Genomic DNA, 19,261 nt, shown 5'->3' with positions numbered 1-19,261 from the left:
TGCTGACTGTTTACATCGGAAAAGCATCCGTGCATCCAGGCCCCGCCCACTTTCTCCATAACCTGGAAACAAAGCGGCTGGTAAATAAGGCAGCTGCGGCTGCAACAACACCACATTCCTGGCCAAGCTGCGATCCGCTCAAGGCTGGCAGATGTGCTCTGGCGGTGCTGTCTGCTAAAATGGGCGGAAAAAGAGCGACAAGCAGCCGCCATTGTCATCTAATCTGAACTTGTCTGACAGAGCGAGTGGAAGAAGAAGGGCTGTGTTTTGACAGATTCCAGCCCTGCGATGACGATGGAAACTGGATAGTTGCAGCTTGACTGGGGGGGCTAGCTAACTTTGACAGCCGACTTTCCAACCCTCCCCTCCTGACGAGAACATTCTCATCTTCAGAATGAACGGATGCTGCGGTGCTTTAGTGTTCAGCTAAGTCAGATGGTGTTTATTCCATGGAAACCAGGTGCCGAGACAAACAGGGAACAATGTTGTTAGCCAGTTAGCTAACGTTAAACTTGCTAGCTGCTAGTTAACGGACACTTAATTAGTGGGCTGAGTTAGCCGAACTAACTCAGCCCACTAATTTAGATACACATTAAGTTTATTTTATTTTAATTGCTCACTACATATAATTTAGTTCGAATATTTACTTTCCGGCATATGCTTTTTAATTAATTTATTTATAGTTATTTTGCTCTAGTTAAGCTAGGTGGCTAACCAGCAGTTCTAGGCAGGGCTGTGGTTTCTCTGCAATCTTTTGGCTGCACAAATCGTAGTCTTAGAAATTCGTTACTCAGCGACAGCCATGGCTCAAGAGGCGTTCCCTTTGCATTTTCTAGTCTGGAACAATCAGTACTTGGAGCTCGAGAGCGAGCTGCAGGAGACAGGGGTAAGTGTGGAAGCTGTTTTTTGCTGGTGCTGCCGGTTAATGCGTGTGTGTGTGCTTTTTTAATGAATGCGGTGGGTGCACTGCATTGCGCTAATGATGCTTGTGTGTTTTCCTCTTTGCAGCACGACGTGGAGCGCATCGATCCACGAGGACGCACCCCGCTGGAGCTGGCCGTGTGTCTGGGCCACCTGGAGTCCACGCGTGTGCTGCTCAGACACGCTGCAGACCCGACATACTGCAACGCGCAGGGCTGGACCAGTGAGTGCTAGGCGTCTGCTCAGCTGCTGGGAGGACGAGGAAGCCGACTGTCATCAAACGTGCACGTGTGTTTTAGTCTTGCAGGAGGCCGTGAGCACGGGGGACCCCGAGCTGGTGCAGCTGGTGCTTCAGTACAGAGATTTCAAGAGAGCAACTGAGAGACTGGCAGGCATCCCAGAGCTACTCAGCAAACTGAGACAGGTAAACCAGTTCACCTGGTCTGCTTAACAGTCCAAAAAAAAAACCTAGTCAAATCCCGAATGGCTCAGGTGTTACAGGAGTGTTTACAGTTTGAACTATTAAAGAGAGACTGATCCACCAGGATTTAGTGGTGGAAAGCTTTGGGTTACATCTGACAAAACTGTCTTCTGCTCCCTAAGGCTCGAGACTTTTACGTGGAGATGAAGTGGGAGTTCACCAGCTGGGGTAAGATGATTGTGAAAATATTCCTTTATTTTTATTTTACATGGGTCAATTTCAGCACCACATTAGCTGGACAGCTCCTCTAGCACCAGACTTCATCCAATGGACAAAACTCAGGACAGATTATTGTGCACTCCATGTTTGTTCAAAGCACTAATTTACTAGGGATTAAAGTCCCACTCCAATCATCTTCATCTATTGCAAAAGCGTTCCCAGTTTTTTTAAAATTATGATTATGCTGTTTTTAGCCAAAAAACAAAACAAAAACATGTTGTTTCTAGGACATAGTTTCTACAGAGCGACAGCAGTTCATTAGAAATTTGCTTCTGAGTTGTGGGCGGGACTGTGGGTGCAAAGTAAAGCCGCCTCCTTCTCATCATCCATCTGTTTACACGCTCTCCTGCTTGCTTACAGCCCCTCACCACAACAACCTAATAGGGGTAACAAAAATGGCGAGCAATGGAGCTATCCAGCCGTACAGTTCTGAGCCATCCAAAGAGCTCTCCAACACATAAACAAAATGTGTAGTTTTAGCATTTAAAACTTTTGATTTCGTTGTTTAAAACTAAACTACTTTCAAGTTTGACTCGTTCATTGTTTAATGTAGTATTAAATCTCTCCTAATCAAATCAAAGTTTATTTTTTAAGCACATTTGCTACAAATGTAACACAAAGGTGCTTTACATTGTTAACATATTTGGGAAGTAGAAATTTGGCTTGGTACTGAAGTGGGGAAATTATACATTTTTGGGGGGTTTGTCCACATCAGCGACCCCCATCCCAACTCACATTCACAGAGGGTGCTACCACAGGACACCCCCCCCCCCCACCCCCACCGACCCACCCACCCACTCAAAACAAGAAGCCAGACCCGGGAGATCCCGTGGTCACAACCCAGTTCACTGAGAAGACTTGATCACTGATGTGGAGGATCCCCTGAGGACAACACTGGAGTTGAATGTAAAAGGAATAAAAATACAAAAATGTAAAAAAAAATTGGGAATAACAAAATAAATAGCTAAATAAACATTGATTGATGGATGGATATTAATCACTAAAAGTATTGTGAAAAATGAAAAAGATAAACTAACAAACTACTGACAATGTAACTATAAAATATGTATATTTACTATTTCTAGTAAAATACAGGTATATCAAAGCTAACTTTACATGTTTTGATCGTTTTTCTTCTTCTTGAACTTTTGTGTCAGTGCCTTTGGTGTCAAAAGTGTGTCCCAGTGACGTTTACCGGGTGTGGAAGAGTGGCTCGTGCCTGCGGGTGGACACCACTCTTCTTGGTTTTGAGCACATGACTTGGCTGAAAGGGCGGCGCAGCTATATTTTCAAAGGCGGAGGTTTGTGATTTTTGCCTCTGTTACCACGAGCTGAGATTAAAACAGTGACGTGCGGTCAGGTAAGGCAAGTGAGGCAGAGCCTCACCTGTCATAATCGTGATAAAATAGAAAAAGGTAAATTAAGTAAATATTATTTTCCCCTGATCTGTGTTAAATATACGTTTTCAGTCAACTCAAGACTTTTTCCAGTTTCTGAGGTAAAAATCGCAGAATTTGAGTGTTGCGCGATCGCATACGGAGCGGAAACTCCCATCGTCTCCACACAGCTCCGTGTGAGGCGCTGAAGCGCTGTGCGTCATGTCTGAAGGCAGGGCTCAATGTTAGAGACGTGCGGTGGAAGCCCTGCTATAGGTCTGTAGAAAATGCTTTAGGTGAGGCATGCCTCACCAGCAGGGGCCCGACATGAGGTGACAGCTGCTTGTAGCTACACTGGTGCCGTAGAAACAGAACAGAAAGAGGAGACGTCTATATTGAGAGGGAGAAACTCATTAAACTAAAGGAAAATAAGGAAGACTTTTCCAACAGATCATAGAGCTTTTTTTGGAGAAGGATCAAGACATGGACTCAAAAAGTAAGGCCAAACATGTTTTTCAATGTTTGTTTTTTGAAAATAACATGGGAGTAAGTGGGAACAAAATTTGAGTAAATTCATTTATTTTATTTTTATGATCATTTTCACAGACAATATTTGATAACACTGATTAAAGCACCAGAATTTGAAGTTGGAAAAATACCAGAAATAGTTACTGAGGGTCAAATGTGTGCTGAACACATCTGTATTCTATAATTTGTTTACAATACATATGAATAATTTATACACAAGAAGAGTGTTCTATCCATTTATAAAATAAATATTTTCTGTTGTACAAATATTTTGTTGTGTGTATTTTATAAGCCGTTAGCTGCTGTTGGATGAAAGGTGAAATATTTAGGTCTTTCATTGTAAATCTGACTCCAGAGGAGTCAGTGCCTCACCAGCCATCAACCTCACCGCACGTCACTGGGTTAAAAATAGTTGCCAGTCTTCAAATGCATGAAACATTCAAAGCCTGCTCAGAAGTTTCAGCGTATTTTATGCCTCGGCGTGTTTTCACACATTTTTACCCCGCCGGGCGGTTTCAGATGACGGTGCCGTGGTGATGGAGGTGGACCATGAGAAGCAGGTGGTGTACACCGAGCCGCTCGTGTTGTCTCCGCGTGACGCTCCCTCCCTCCTTGCGGCCATGCAACCGTCGCAAGAGAATACAGCTCAGAGGCTCACGTCTCCCATCGTCTCCACACACCTCAACACTCGCAACATCGCCTTCGAGCGGTAAACCGCACACAAACTATATTACACTTCTCAACAGTTCAGGCTTATACGCTATATATTTACTTTCTTTGTACTTATACACACAGAAATGTTGGAATATTTCTAAGGCTACAACTTGTTTTCATATAATTCATAGGAATAAATCCGGAATCTGGGGTTGGCGTTCAGAGAAGAGTGAGGTCGTCAGCGGGTACGAAGCAAAGGTAATCTGACCCTATTTGAAGAAACTGGGCGGTAATGTTGATAAAACATTTTAATGCATTTTAAAAATTATTTGAAATGTCAGTTCATGTTATTAAGTGATGCAAAATATTTATATAAGAATAAAATGTTTGAAAACGTTGAAAGAAAGAAAAGTTAGCAAGAAGTACTCAGAATACAAGGAAAACTTTTGGTTCTTGTATTTCCTTAATCAAATTTTATTGAAACTAGTGACAAAACATTTGTCTGTGTGAATCCTTATATATAGAAAAATCCCAGAGTGGCCTCTGGGTGGAGTCCTCTACTTTTGAACAAACACTTATCGTTCACTTTACAAAGAGCTGTTTTCTCTGTTGACACCCTCTTCTAAAAATGTTTTGCCCTAAAGTTACAAAAAAAACATTAGAAATATCCCAAAAACTCTAGACAATTAAAGGAGAACTGTTTGCACCAGACAAACGATTGTTTAAAGTCAAGATATACAGAACAAAAAGGTTTATTTATATATATATGTGTTCTAAAAAAATCTGTGTTCATGAGGGTTTATTTTTCTCTGTGTCCAGGTTTACAGTGCTACCAACGTAGAGCTGGTGACTCGATCAAGGACGGAGCATCTTTCAGACCAGGACAAGTCCAGATGTAAAGGTAAAACACAATGTCCTTCTCTATCAAGGGGTGTGATGGAGAAATCAAATCAAATCAAGGTAGTAACTATTGTCTCCGTGTCTAAAGTTCATGTTAACAAATCATTTTGTGTGTTTAAAAACACATTTTCCTTAAAACAACATCCAATTTGTCCACATATATGAATATATATTTTTTGAATACTCAGGTTCAAAAACACCTCTGCAGTCTTTCTTGGGGATTGCTGAACAACATACAACTCATAATGGGGTAAAGTTTTTTATTACCTGCACACTTACACACACTACATTCCAGCCACATGCGCCGTCACATTAACAGATGGATGTTTCTGTCACTCACAGAGCAATGTGTCACAGTGTGCCAGTCCTCACAACCCAACAGCCATCACAGCTGAGGAATACTTTGACCCGGAGTTCAACCTGAACGGCCGGGACATCGGACGACCCACCGAGCTCACCAGCAAAGTGCAAAAGTACAGTGAAGTTGTAAAAAGCAGCTCACTTTCTCCTTTGATGGTTCTGATCATTTGACCTTTTTTTTTTCTTCCTTTACTTCGTCTCCTTTTCTTAGGTTTAAAGCGACGCTGTGGTTGAGTGAGACTCATCCTTTGTCCTTGGCTGAGCAGGTGACCCCCATCATAGACCTCATGGCAATTTCAAACGCCCACTTTGCCAAGCTGCGTGACTTCATCACCCTGCGTCTGCCGCCAGGCTTCCCAGTTAAAATAGGTGGGTGAGAACCGCAAACCTGCAGGTAGATGGTTGCAGGTTTGAATCAGTCCTGCTTTTGTTGTTAGTGGTAAAACAAATGCAGCATTTTTTGAAGTTTGGGGTGTGCTGTCCCCCTGTCCTGCAGAGATTCCCCTGTTCCACGTGTTGAATGCCAGAGTGACCTTCAGTAACCTATGTGGCTGCGATGAGCCCGTCAGCTCTGTGACTCTGCACAAACCAGAGACGCCAGAAGAAGCTGGTAACCTTTTAATCATGGATGTATTCGTTACAGTGATCGTCTTTTTGCTCTTTTAAAATAACTAAGGATTCTCTCAAGGTTTGAGTTTCTTCGTTTGTTTCATTTTTTTAACATTTCATTTTGATTTCTGGAAATTTACTTTGTTTTCCAAATTTTTTTATTTTTTCTTACAAAATCAGAAAAGGTGGGTACTAAGGGAATTTGCTGATTGGATGATGACTTTTGTCCATCATTTCAACAAAATGTTATTTGCCATGAAGCGATACTGGATTTGCCCCTTACCAATCATAACACTTTCATTAGTTCGCTGACGCTGAAAAAACTCAAACGTCATCATCCAACCATTGATGTTATATAGTACCAATCTCTTCCAGTTTCAGTTTTTAAACATTTCATTTTGATTTCTGGAAATTACTCTTGTTTTCTGAAGTATTTCAGTTTGGTTTGGTTTCATTTTTTAAAAATTGTTTTGAGTTCTAAAATGCAATTTGTTTTGCTTTTTGAATTGGTGTAGTAATCTTTTATGTTTTACCGGTGTGTGTTCAGGTCAGTGCCCCCCTCCCTTCCAATGCGAGGTCGATCCCTCCGTCTTTGAACCGCCTGCAGACTACACCACGCTCGGCCCAGGCCGCAGTGAGCCAATGAGGGATGAGGACGACAACCTGTTGCAGTTTGCAATTCAGCAGAGTCTGCTGGACGCCGGCACAGAGAGCGACCAGGTGAGATCCATTCTACCCGCACATCGATTGAAATGCTCAGTGAAGTGAGAGTCTTCCCTCTCTTATCTCTGCACCCTATTTTTCAGGTGACCATCTGGGAGGCCTTGACTAATAGCCGTCCGGTTCTCCAGTCTCCATTGTATGAGGAAGACTCTCAGCTGGAGAGGTGAGCTGACCTCTTAGCTAGGTCTTTGGTTTAAAGCAGGGGTCGGGAACCTTTTTGGCCGAGAGAGCCATAAACGCCACATATTTTGAAATGTAATTTCGAAAGAGCCATACAATAATGTAGTGTCCCTTTCCCACATTGAGGCACGGAGACTTAACCTCTTTCAGGGTTCTTTATTCTGGTTACTGTAGACCGCAACAAGCGCCGTACAATTAATTCAGCAACTCCTCAATCTCTCCCGACGAGACGAGAGAGAGCGCTTCTACCAATTTTATATTCCCCTGCTCCCGCTCCAGCCCTCCCATTTCCCTTGTTTGGCCCATCGCTGAACCCCATTGGTCCAAATTACCTAACAACAGGCTGAGCGACAGAACTGAGGGCCAATCAGATCTCTGCTTGATGCGTTTAATGAACTCCAGAACTTATAACGCGGCCCAACAGCCACGTTAAACTCAGTATGCAACAATATGTTTAAAACTAAATATACAAATGAATGTGTGCATTCGATGTAATTTCAACATTTTTAAAGTACAATAAGTCTGTGGATTCTTTTTAATAACATTGTTATGCTGTTGCTAATAAATGATGAGTATTTCTCGTGGTGGTTTTGCTGATGGTCTAGTCTGGTTGATACGTGGTGAGTTTCTGCTTCATGCAGGCGTTGAGACTTTAAACGTGATCGTAGGTCTGAATGTTCTGTAGATGTGACAAAGACGGCTCACATGCAGATACGGAGCCAAACACACACTCACACGCTGCAGTGAGTGACGGGCAGCGGGTTTTACGTTTTTACAATCCCTGCGCGGTTCACCTTACTGACCGTGCCCACAACTCCACCCTCACCCCCTGCTTTCTCCCTCACACATCCCGTCCCCGCAACTGCGCGCTCTTTCTCAGAGACGGGAGCGCGCAGTTTTAGGCACGGCAATTCACAGGTTTCCGGCTGGTACAAACTCTGTGAAATAATAGATAATAGTAAAGTGACAGTGCTGGCGCAGTTTTTTCTCTCTAAGCACCGCTACTACTGCGCGCCTCTGGCATCGCATCGCGCCTGAGAAGGAGTGGTCTAATGGAAAAAAAGTATAATTAAAGATTTGTCTGCGAGCCACATGTGACCATCAAAAGAGCCATATATGGCTCGCGAGCCATAGGTTCCCGACCCCTGGTTTAAAGTATTGAATTTGATACATAAAATAAACTGATCAACTCCAATCTGTCAGAAATGTTTAAATTAGTTGCCCCTACAATTTATAAACATTAACTAAACTGCAAGTTCATAGGAAATCTTTCTTTGCTTGGAAAAGGTTTGACTCTTGGAGTATTTAATTAACTGTGTGTAATTAGAGTTCTGTGATTAGTTTTTTCTTCTTCTATCCTCTCTTGAGAGCAGAACTTCATTCAACCTTTAATGAAAATCTGAAGTGAAGCTATCCTGATAATTGACTTTTTATTGTTTAATAAAACTTGACATGATTTCTTCATTTTTCTGTCTTCAGGGCGATCCAGGAGTCCCTGACGCTCTCTCTGGCCAGCAGAGATGGAGAAGACATGGCCGACTCCAACCAGTCGTCTTCCGTGTCCCCTTTGGAGCCCGCCGCGTCCCCGCCGCTCTCCTACAACCCAACCAGCGACCCGCGCCTGTCTGAAAACTTTGGTGTGGCGAGCAGCTTCGATGAACAGATGCGCATCGCCATGGAGCTGTCCTGCCGGGAGCAGGAAGAGATGGACAGGTGAGGCGTTCGTTCTCGCCACCTGAGATAATACATTTAAATACCGGTATGTTTTTTTAACCCAGAGTTGTGCAGCCAAGAAAAGTCAAAGAAGCATAAAAAAGGTTTGAATGTTGTAAAACATTTTGCTTTTGAGTTTGACACAGAACTAAACCCAATGAAATGTCGTTTTTAAGAATTGAGTGGAGTTAACGCGACTTCTGATGAACTACGAAAACACATTGCATTCCCTCAAAAGAAAGAAAATGTTTTTTATGAAAAAATGTAAGTCTGTTTTAATAAAGACAATTTAGTTTAGTTGTTAACCTAAAAAAATCTTCAAACTTTTTCTAAAAAGAAAAAAAAGTATTTTGAAGACAATATAAAGCAGTTTATTAAAGAAAAACAACTTAGTTTTAGTTTTGAGTTTTGTTCAGAAGGAAGCAGTCACATCTGCTGGACTAGAGTAGTGTTTGGCCAAGACCAGACAGCACATGCTGTCTGTCCAGAAAAATCGGATATGCATTCTTATAAAGGTAGTGAAAACCTTTTTTTGTTGAAACAAAGAATTTTCCTTTAAAGAAAAACAACCTTTTGACTTTCATTTTCACATAAAAAATTCAATTTTTACATTATTCGTTCATATTTATAGAGTAACTTTTGTTGAAAGAAATTTGCTCTCAAATTAAAACTAGCTCCAAGAATTTGATCATTTTCACTTCCTGTGGATTATAGTAGCAAAAAAAGAAAATGACCATTTGGAATTCATGTACCGTATTTTCCGGACTATAAGTCGCCCTTTTTTTCATAGCCTGGCAAGGGGTGCGACTTATACTCCGCAGCGACTTATATTAGAAATAAATTGAAATAAATACATTGTTAACCCTCCTGTTATGTTCATTTGTGAGGAACAGAGATGATGTTCCTGGGTCAATTTGATGTATGAGGTATGTTAAGTGTTAAGAGTATGTTAAGTGACTCAGAGAATCAGCAAACTTTTTTTACAGTAAGATCTTGAAGGCTAAAAACATAATATTCTATTTTCCAATGATTTCATAGATTCAGAAATGCAATAAAAAGGACAACTGTATCTACAAATACAGGATGAAAACAGAGTATTAGTTGCCCAATGATGCTTCATGAAAGCAATAAATAAATATGAGAAAGAATTACTGTGAAATTATGAGATAAACAGTCTGCTATGATTGTGTCACATGAGTTTGTGAAAGTTATTAGTTCTTGGTCTCAGGTTTTGTCAAATTTCCCGACAAAATGCGACTTATAGTCCAGTGTGACTTATCTGTGGTTTTTTTCTATTTTATAATGCATTTTTGGGCTGGTGCGACTTATACTCCGCAGCGACTTATAACTCCGGAAAATACGGTACTTAAACTAGCAAATAAAAAAAAAAGGATGAGGGTGGAACGATTTGTCCCACAAAATTCCAGTTATTTCAACATTGAAATAAATTGATAATAATTTAACTTGAAACAGTTAGACACAATTATAGTGACAATTCACAAAAAAGATGTATAGTAGAGCTGCAAATGTAGCTGCAAATCTTTTCAGATTTGCGTTTAACATATTTTTTTTATTTTTGTTTGACTCAATCTCTTTTATTTATTCTGGCAATTTTCATTTTACTTGTCGACATGCGCCTACTAAATGCTGCTCTGAAAGCATCACAGCCAAAGGGCTGACAGCTTTAATAGAACTAGAACGTCTCTTAACCTTAAAGAAAAACAAATTTGAAGAAGAACTGCATCTAAAAACTCTAAAAGACAGGTGAGCTTCCTGAATTTTTGCAAATATAATATTCAAATCTTTACCGGTATTTGGACTACGTCTGACAAGTAAAGCTTCAAAAAACATCATCGGCCTAAATGTAATGAAATTCTGGCTTTGTAATAGTCTTCAAGTCAATATGAGAATCTGTTAGAATTTAGCTTGAGAAGAAGTTGCACATGTTAGAATCCATTAGAGCCTTTCTGATGCACAGACCTTCAATATCCTAAGAGCACAACTTGGACTCTCACAACCTTGTAAGGAAACTCGGCCTTTCCTAAGACAACAGTACCGTAAATTCCGGACTACAAAGCGAACCCAATTACAAGCTGCACCCTCCCATTTTCACGTGTTTAATTACTTTTATACATACACAAGCCGCGTCGGAGTACAAGCTGCGCATGTGTTAGGCGACATTGTCATCCTGACAGATCACGTCCTGAATCCCAGAGTAAGTGTGATTCATTAGCACACTGTGGGTGGAGTCAGCTTTGCCTCAGGCTCATGTATTTGAGTATGTCAACATCTGTCAAACAGCACGGACCTCTATTCTGTTCACAAGTTCCTCAGTTATGGTGTTTTTATTTCATTTTTTTTTTTTTACTTATTGACAATCTAGGTATCATACATAAAATTACAAACAGTAACCATATAATCAACATTACATCCCTCAGTTATGATGAGGAAATTTACATCTGCGATTCCCCATTTCCCATGAGTCTTAGGGGCTAAAGGCGGGGCCAACGCCCGGCTCGCCATACTGTTGTACGTGTTTAAGAATGAGCAAGTATCAGCAGTGCATGGAGGGGTGAACGGGAAAAGCTCTCCTTCCGCTTGTGTCGCGGCAGCGTTATGGGAGTAACAGGGCTGGTTAAAAAAACACACCGGTAAAATAAGGCAGCGGCGACTGAAAAGCGCGCGCCTCAGCGCGGCGCGTGCGTCAGAAGTCAGAAGCCTCTGCGCTCCGCTCCCGCCCCGCGCGCTCCTCGTCTCCCCTTCCTATCTACCCCGACAGCTCTGGCCAGGTCGGCTCCAAGAAGGAGCACTTCGTCCCCATTGCACCGGTGGAAGGAGCAAATCGTGTCTGTGCAGAGCAATCGGACTTAATACTGATCGTTTTGTGTATGACGGGCGGATGCGTTGTTACGTGTGGGAGACTTCAGACTGCCATCGGCCCCGCAGCTCTATAAGAGCAGCAGGAGAAGATTTCTCCAGCTCACACGGAGGCTGTGAGCTGGAAGCAAAATTCCGCTCAGTCCTTAGAAACCTTAAAATGATCACGTCGATTTGTGTTTCCAGTCGTGTCCCGACAAAATAAAGGCTGATGTTATTCCCACATATTTACGTGCAGCCAGCCGAGTCACTATGACTCAGAGGTAAATTCACTCCATGCGCTGTTTTCTCTGTCACGCAGCTGACCAGCTTTTCCAAACCCGTTGGTGATGGTGGATTTTTTTACGCTGCTTTTAACGATTGCTTTTAACTTGAAAGCTGCATCATACCGTAATGGCGATCACGTGCACGTTGGGTCTAATGGCACCAAAGGATTCTGGGATGCGGCTGGGCATGCGTGTTTCGTTTTGTTGAACCATGACTGAAGTGTCTAAGACCTGAAGTCAAGTCCATGCTGTTTGGCTGCTAACAGGTGTGTAGTAAAATAAAAGCCTTGTGCTTGGTGTTAGATAGAGAATTCAAACCATTCACTGAGATCGAAAGTACGTACATGGCGGCCGCCAATTAAATCCATAAATTAGCCGCGTCACTGAATAAGCCGCAGGGCTGTAAGCGCAGGAAAAAAGTAGCGGCTTACAGTCCGGAAATTACGGTAACTCCACAGCAAAACCCCCCTTAATAAATGAAGCTTCAATGGAAATATTGCAACACCTTTGATTTGATTCACGAATCAAGATCATCAATTCTCAGATCAAACCACAATTCCTACTGTTTAATAGAAATATCTCTGAACGGCTGCTTTGTTTGTCTTTTTACTGGAGGTATGAAGTCTAATTAATTTATACTTTTGTTTAGAACAGGAGATCAAAATCAACAAAACATAAAAATGCACAAAAGCTTTTGAAAATAAATTTGATATTTATCACTTTAAACCAAGTCACACTCAAACGGTTTTCTGTCAACTTCCTGGTTAACTTCAACAGAAAAACAAAATCCATCCTCGAAGTTTTGCTGACTCCAGGTACAGTAGAGATTGCATGGACGCAGTAAAAGAAGATGCAGAAATAAAAACTGTCTCTTCTAACTTAAAAAGTCCTTGAATCTGAAACTGACAGAAATGTTTTATAAACTGACTATTTTTTTCATCCTTACTGAAAATGCCAAAAAACAAAAACGCCAACACTGAATATGTTTTACAGACGTTTTGTTTTGATTGTGTACTAAATATCAAACATTGTACTACAAATTCTATAGTGATAATCACTTTGCCTGAGATCGATCCATCGATACATCCATCCATCCATCCATCCATCCATCCATCCATCCATCCATCCAAACCCGCTGAGTCTCTGAAGTATTTTTACAGAAGCGATCTCAAGCATCCCAAACATTTGTACTTGAATTTTCGGGAACAGACGGGGATTATCTGAGTATTTGGAAACACCTTGTCAAAACTGTCATTTTCATCACGGTTCTGATAGGTTCCTCTCTTGTTTTGCTGCAGGAAGCAGAAGGAAGAAGAGGAGGAGCTGGAGAGAATCCTGCAACTGTCTCTTACTGAAAAGTGAAGAAACCACAGCAGCTGAGGCAGGTCCACACTGTGGAGCAATCACCTTAATTTATTTCCTTCTGTTTTTATCCTGATGTGTTAAGTTATTACAAATATTTAGTCTTTTCCACGAGAAGGCTGCTACCAGATAAGAGGGATGAGAATGCTGAACAGATGTGAGAGAAATGGTTACCGTGTCAGGATGGATGGACGGAGAAAGGGTGATGAGGATGGAGGGAAATCTTTATTTCTTTTTTATGGAACAGTTTTCACATTCAATCTGTCTTTGGGTGTTAAACCTGAAACCTACAGCATAATCTACTACAAAGGTGACGAAAGCTGTGGATAAATATTCTTTACTAGTAAGTGTGAAAAAGAAACTACAAAGATTATCCTCATTTGTACTTATTTCCTTTCAATGAGCACAATTTAATCTGTTTGTGTTTTTTTGTGAGCAGAAATAAATGACTTTTTATCTGCAAATCAGAAAAGTAAGACCTGATCAGTGTGTCTGAACAGGATCTATCGTTTTTGGAAAAATGCAGATTTGGAGGGGTTTTGTTGTATGTGTGTGTGTGTAACTTTCACAAAACCTAAAATAAATTTAAAAAAAAAACTACAAATTCTGAATTGCAGAAAACTGTTTTGGATTATTGTTAATAAATGACAGCAAAACACATTTCATCAAGTGCATCACCAAAGCAAAAACATTAAGATGACACAATTGTTGGCTAAAAACTGCTGTACTTTCTTTGCAGTTTGCTTCGTTTGCATCTTTCCTAAATGTGTCTGGGTTTAGATTTTCCAAAATGTATTGCAGATCTGCGCCAAAGAAATGCTACACAACAAGCTTTAATTTAAACACAAAAATGATGAGAAAGCATGATCATTCGCAGAGAGTAAACGTCTAATGAAATAAATTTGGTAAAATGTGAAGTGTGACGCTCTTCACAAACAGTACTTCACTATTTCCACTAAATTTTTACAAACTATTTTAGACTGGATTTCTTTTCTTAAATAATAGAAATATACATACATCTTTTTTTTATCTCATAACATATAAAGTAATTTGTGTCTAAACTCTCTTCAGTTCTGTTCCATCTGGTTCACATTTGATTCAATTCACTGATTCTGACTGAAACTCACGTTTGTTAAACATGTATCTTTTCTGTGAAACATTTAGTGTGTCATTCTGTATCACTGAACTAATAAAACTGACTTTTTCCTAGTTCACTAGCATGCCAGTAAGTGGGTAAAGCTCATGTACATTTAATTTTTTCATTTTTACATTTCCGTCTTCCCCTTTCTTCCTGTTCAGACGTGAATGATTACTTTTTATGGTTGCTCTCCACACCTTCCAGGGCTGTGAAGGTCACGGTTCAGGCTTTTGAGCTGCTAGAAGACCACCCTGCCGTCCCACTGAGGCGTTTTTCTGCATGTTGACTTTTGATCCCAATGTTTCCATCGTCACATGAGCTGTACAGGTTTTCTCTTCGCTTCCTTATTGCCTCCTTAAATTCATCGTCCTCCTGAACTAGTAGAAACAAAATCACGCGTCATTAATCGGGTTAATTATTTAATCTTGTTTTGATACGAGTGGTATTTGAAATGAAAATAAAAAGGAGTCAGTCACCCAGATCGAGCCTTGGTTTGGGAGGCCTGTGATCGTCTGGATAAATGTATTCACCAGACGGGGACTCTTCTGAATGAGGATCCAGCTCCCCGTTGCTCTGCGACCGCAGCATCGGGGCCACCTGTGCTTTGGGTATGGCTTTAGATGGGTGTGGGGGGGTCGGCATCACCTCTGCAGGAAGGAAACATTTGTCAGGAAGGCTTACAAACGATCCACCGTCTGTAAAAGCCGCCTTCTGCTTTACCGATGCGGGTGTCGTAGGCCTGGGAGGCAGTGTATGGATGAACACGGTAATCGGTCTTTTCCATGAAGTATTCGATTACTTCATTCAACGAGGATACAGATACCTATAGAACAAAAGCCACATGTTCATTTTTATTGCATATATTCCTTCATGTTGTACACAGAACACGTCATGAATCTTTAATTTCATCTGTTTGCCCAAACATACTGATAAACTGATAAACGCCTTCCAGTTTTCTTCTTTTACTCTTTGTTTTATATTTACTGATAAACTTACATCAAATACAAACGGTTCAAAGTTCTGAGTATGCACGTAACCATAGAAACCAAAAGTTTGCTTTGTTTTCCCTATAATTGCACTGCAAAAATCAAGCTAAAATTCACTTCTTTTCTGTATTAAATCTTTTGTCTTTCAAGTTTTAGCTTTAATGAAGTCTCTGACAGCCATATTCTTTAACCCAAACCCAGATGACATTTTAGAAAGCAGCCAAACCATTTTCAGAGTTTTATTTTGTTCCAGTTGTAACAGTTTGTTCTCTTATTGTGTTTTGTTGGCCTTTTTACTTCAAAGTCTGTGCTCCTTAGCAGCATTGGTACTTTTACTGCAACTATAAGTACCTGGCAAGTACTACTTTTGTCTATTGTTTTGTACTCCATGTGTCACTCTCCCTACAATGACCACACAACTGCAGTGTTGATCAGCTGACTGTGTTTTCTTGCAGGCCAGGAAGATGTTGCTTCATTTTTGAAATGCGATGGTTGCGTTGAAAACTGTCCTTTTTTTGTACTCACTGGTGTGTCCAGCTCAATGACGAACCCGGAGTTTGTGGAGGTCACCCTGTAGTTCTTTTTGACATACCCACTGAAACAGAATGTTATGACATAACACAAAATAAAAATAAAAAAGAAGTGCTTTGAACAGTCTGTTCTATTTTTGGGAGTGGTTTGAATAGACTTTTTTTTAGTTTTTCTCATGCTTCATGTGTTTTTAAAACAGTTTGGATGGTTGAGGACTTTCTTGTTGACTCTTTTTATCTGATCACAAGTTCTATAAGCTTTTAAAAATATGTTACAACACTCAAAGACAATGAAAGGGCTCCTTGTCTTATTTTTGTCCCATTTAGTTCAGTTCTAAGTTCCACACTCAGAAAAGCTGTGGGGGGGGGGGGGGTAGGATTTCTGACCTGGCCGTCCGCTGTCTGAGGGTCAGGGCATAGTTGTTGGGCAGGGTTGATGGGCGGAGGATGATGCCTCCGTTTTGTGGGTTCTCCTCCAGCATCTGCTCAGCCTCCTTTCGAGTCACATCATAGAAGCATCTGCAGGTTTAAAGGAACCGATGTTTACCTCTCTATTGGTTTTCCGTTCAGACGGGAAGTCCTTGAACTTACTCTGGCATTCCCGGTTTTGTGCTTTTAGGAGAATCGGTCATGGACTCAGACTGCAGGAAAGATGGTCGGGGTGGGAGGGCTGGACGAGAATGGTGTGAAACTCTTTTTTTCTCTTGTTTCAGAGCATCCTCCAGTTTTACTCTCTGACCCGGCATCAGTTCCAGCTTGTTGGGAAGCTCTTTCTGCCGGAACACACAAACACAGATCATCTGCAAACTGTCTAGACATTACAGCAGTATTGTGGGAGACTGGAGCACCTTTTTATCAGAAAAAAAAACTACCAAAGGGTTTCTAGAAACCTTCATGATTATTGTAATAATTATTGGCTTTCAATAGCACTTTCTATTCCCCTTTACAAGGTAGAAGTTCCCCTAGTTTGTATGTTTTTAAGTGTATCTTTTCTTGAAGTACTGTGAGCCAAACTATCATCTAACCTTTAACCAACACATTTTTTTCTTCTGATTTCATAGTCAATCATTTATTACCAAAAAATGCAAAACATGTGCAGTTAAACCAGTTTGAACTTGGACTGTTGGCAGTAAATGTAACTTTATGTGTAGATATATATATATATGAGCATGTGTTACTTTGGCCATGGTCAAGATGTAGCCCCTCCACTCCTCCCCAGTGTCGGCATTCTCCATCTGCAGATGTATGCATGGAAAAAAAAAACACAGAAGTGATGGGGGAAAAAAAATAAATAAATAAAAAAGCTATTTAAAATTGACCCTAAAGTTCAATGAAATATTTCACAGTAACTGCAACAAACCTTTAGCTGCACCTCCTCTTTGGGCAGAGAGAGGATAAAGACAGTCTCCTCCTTCTTTTTGTAGGAAGACTCCAACTGCATGGTTTTCAGCTGTGACAGGTCCATCTTTTCAGTGTACTGTGATAATCGCAAGCATGAAAATGTTTTTGCTATTAATCAGGCTTTTTATAGTTTTACACTTAATTAAATCTTTTTTTTTACCGTTTACTGATCAGAAATGCTAAATAATCTGGGTGTTTTCTTACTGATTCCTGTGTGTCATCTGTGTACAGAAACAGAGAATCTCCTCTGAGCTCCACATAGTAGGGCTTGAAATCCTGAAAGTTGCAAAAACAATTTCAACTTGCTGTGGATGACCTTTAAACAGTGAGGGTGATTAAAAAATGTCACATGATAGAAGAACCAAGGGGTCCTCAGATCTCAAACATAGATAAATACTAAATTAACTACAAATGATGTAAAGTCTCTGTCATGAAAAAATGTATTGCATCTTCGTTTTGTCAGCCAGCTCTGGCCTTATGGTAGAGTGTCCGCCCTGAGACTGGAAGGATGTGAACTCCAGTCGAGGCTGAGTCAATCCAAAGACTAAAAAGGAGACTCAATGTTTTCTTGTTTGACACTCTGCATTATTGGAGGGTTAAACCACCAAATGGCTCCTGAGAGCGGCTGTGTCTGCAGCTCACCGCTCCCCCAGAGGATGGCGCAAATGCGCAGAACAAATTCCACACACCTACTGTAGGTGCAGCTGAAATGACTTTAACTATAGAAGGAAATTTTCAAACTATTCAGAATCCATTTTTTTCCACAAACAAGAAAATATTTTATTTCAAGTTTTAAGCTTCCATTGATGTTTTGTCTATATATATATATATATATATATATATATATATATATATATATATATATATATATATAAATCCTATATCCTAAAATCCTAAATTCCTTAACTCTGAATCTACTTGCAAGCAAAAACATTTGTGATTTTTTTGTTTTCTGAGCTGTATATAAAAATTCTGATATATAATGCATACTGTCATGTTAAAAAAACACGTCACTTTATCTCAGATAGCTAACTCTTGTGATTCAGGTTAATGTTTCAGCAACTAACAGGCCAATAATGTCTGCAAACAGGGAAAGCGGAACAACCGAACACTAAGTTTTCTTGCAGTTGTTCTATAAACTAAACTAAACTAATCAGACTGAAAAAGTGTTTGAGAACAAAAATGAGAACAATTATTGATGTGAAAGATATTGATGTAGATGTGTGTATCTTTGGTGTTTTTTTTTTTTTGTGGCAATAGGTAAAGACAGAATGACAAGGGTTGTGATTTATCTGAGTTTACAGTTACTGACTCTCTGGATCCAACATAGTCAAGATTATTTTTGAGCCTCAAAGCCAACAATTGAGGTACTTTAATTTATGTGCCATAACAATAGGTGGATTTCACAACTATAATCTGTTATCTAGACTGACATTAGCACATTTGTCTTTACTCCTACCTTATCTTTGGAGCGTTTCTTCTGCATGCGCCCTTGAAAGTAGAGAGGCAGAGCAGTGATGGTCTCCCTCCTTTTGTGGACAACCCTGCTGCTGAGCGACATTGTCCAGTTACTGTGTAATCCACAGGCTTCCTCTGTTTTTTACTGTTGCTCCGTTTACTCCTGTTTTTCTGAGCAGAACAGTCGTCACGAAGAGTTCGACTGATTCCTGGGAAAGGGTTGTCTCAACCGTTTTAGTTCTTATCTGAGTTGACCCGTGACTTGTAAGCCTCTGTTGATGAAATTGCCTCCTTTCCTATACTTTCTTGCACTGTAAGGACTGGGAAGGAGGAAATGCTGCTCTGATTTACGAACAAGGAAGTGGTGGCATGAATACTCCCAAATCAAGATCTCCTTTTGTACTTTGAACTACAGCAGAACTCAAGACACTGACTGTTTTTGCACCACCTACTCAAGCAACAAAATCGTGCACACACAAACACACTTTCCTGTTTCGGGTATTTAAGAGGACACGGGACACACTTTTTCAAATGGCTCCTCTGTTTTCAGACAAAAAAAAGAACGATATTAGGACCTAA

General features: G+C 40.5%; 2 protein-coding genes across 4 annotated transcripts; one reads left to right on the top strand and one right to left on the bottom strand.

Annotated features, from left to right (window-relative positions):
* The first annotated feature begins 67 nt into the window (after nucleotides 1-67).
* On the top strand, nucleotides 68-15,945 carry ankrd13d (ankyrin repeat domain 13D). Of its 2 annotated transcripts, XM_020706527.2 has the most exons (17): nucleotides 68-460; nucleotides 837-886; nucleotides 1,009-1,144; nucleotides 1,221-1,345; nucleotides 1,525-1,570; nucleotides 2,779-2,922; nucleotides 4,045-4,234; nucleotides 4,371-4,437; nucleotides 4,999-5,080; nucleotides 5,268-5,329; nucleotides 5,422-5,552; nucleotides 5,651-5,808; nucleotides 5,936-6,049; nucleotides 6,596-6,768; nucleotides 6,855-6,934; nucleotides 8,431-8,664; nucleotides 13,106-15,945. In XM_020706527.2, exons 1-17 carry the CDS (start codon nucleotides 403-405, stop codon nucleotides 13,167-13,169), a joined length of 1,914 nt encoding a protein of 637 aa, XP_020562186.1. In that variant the 5' UTR covers nucleotides 68-402; the 3' UTR covers nucleotides 13,170-15,945. The 2 variants fall into 2 exon arrangements, with proteins under 2 accessions (XP_020562186.1, XP_004073278.1); XM_004073230.4 differs by having other exon boundaries at nucleotides 68-886.
* On the bottom strand, nucleotides 14,432-19,204 carry LOC101163907 (signal-transducing adaptor protein 1). 2 transcript variants are annotated; one of them, XM_020706531.2, is made up of 10 exons: nucleotides 18,684-19,204; nucleotides 17,429-17,500; nucleotides 17,184-17,300; nucleotides 17,002-17,058; nucleotides 16,415-16,596; nucleotides 16,211-16,342; nucleotides 15,819-15,888; nucleotides 15,028-15,130; nucleotides 14,784-14,954; nucleotides 14,432-14,679 (listed from the first exon to the last, which is right to left on the bottom strand). In XM_020706531.2, exons 1-10 carry the CDS (start codon nucleotides 18,783-18,785, stop codon nucleotides 14,669-14,671), a joined length of 1,017 nt encoding a protein of 338 aa, XP_020562190.2. In that variant the 5' UTR covers nucleotides 18,786-19,204; the 3' UTR covers nucleotides 14,432-14,668. The 2 variants fall into 2 exon arrangements, with proteins under 2 accessions (XP_020562190.2, XP_011478382.2); XM_011480080.3 differs by having other exon boundaries at nucleotides 14,432-14,684; nucleotides 18,684-19,194.
* Nucleotides 19,205-19,261: the final 57 nt, after the last annotated feature.

The sequence above is a fragment of the Oryzias latipes genome, chromosome 10 (genome assembly GCF_002234675.1).
Source record: "Oryzias latipes chromosome 10, ASM223467v1".
Lineage (NCBI taxonomy): Eukaryota > Metazoa > Chordata > Actinopteri > Beloniformes > Adrianichthyidae > Oryzias > Oryzias latipes.
Note: the sequence above shows the minus strand (reverse complement) of the source record. Positions and strands in the feature narration are given on the sequence as shown.

Coding starts and splice junctions, on each gene's coding strand:
- ankrd13d (XM_020706527.2), top strand. CDS start 403: ATGCTGCGGTGCTTTAGTGTTCAGCTAAGTCAGATGGTGTTTATTCCA. Junction 4,235..4,370: donor CGCAACATCGCCTTCGAGCG/GTAAACCGCACA, acceptor TATAATTCATAG/GAATAAATCCGGAATCTGGG. Junction 5,330..5,421: donor AACATACAACTCATAATGGG/GTAAAGTTTTTT, acceptor TGTCACTCACAG/AGCAATGTGTCACAGTGTGC.
- LOC101163907 (XM_011480080.3), bottom strand. CDS start 18,785: ATGTCGCTCAGCAGCAGGGTTGTCCACAAAAGGAGGGAGACCATCACT. Junction 16,597..17,001: donor ACATCTTGACCATGGCCAAA/GTAACACATGCT, acceptor GTGTTCCGGCAG/AAAGAGCTTCCCAACAAGCT. Junction 14,685..14,783: donor CAAACCAAGGCTCGATCTGG/GTGACTGACTCC, acceptor TGTTTCTACTAG/TTCAGGAGGACGATGAATTT.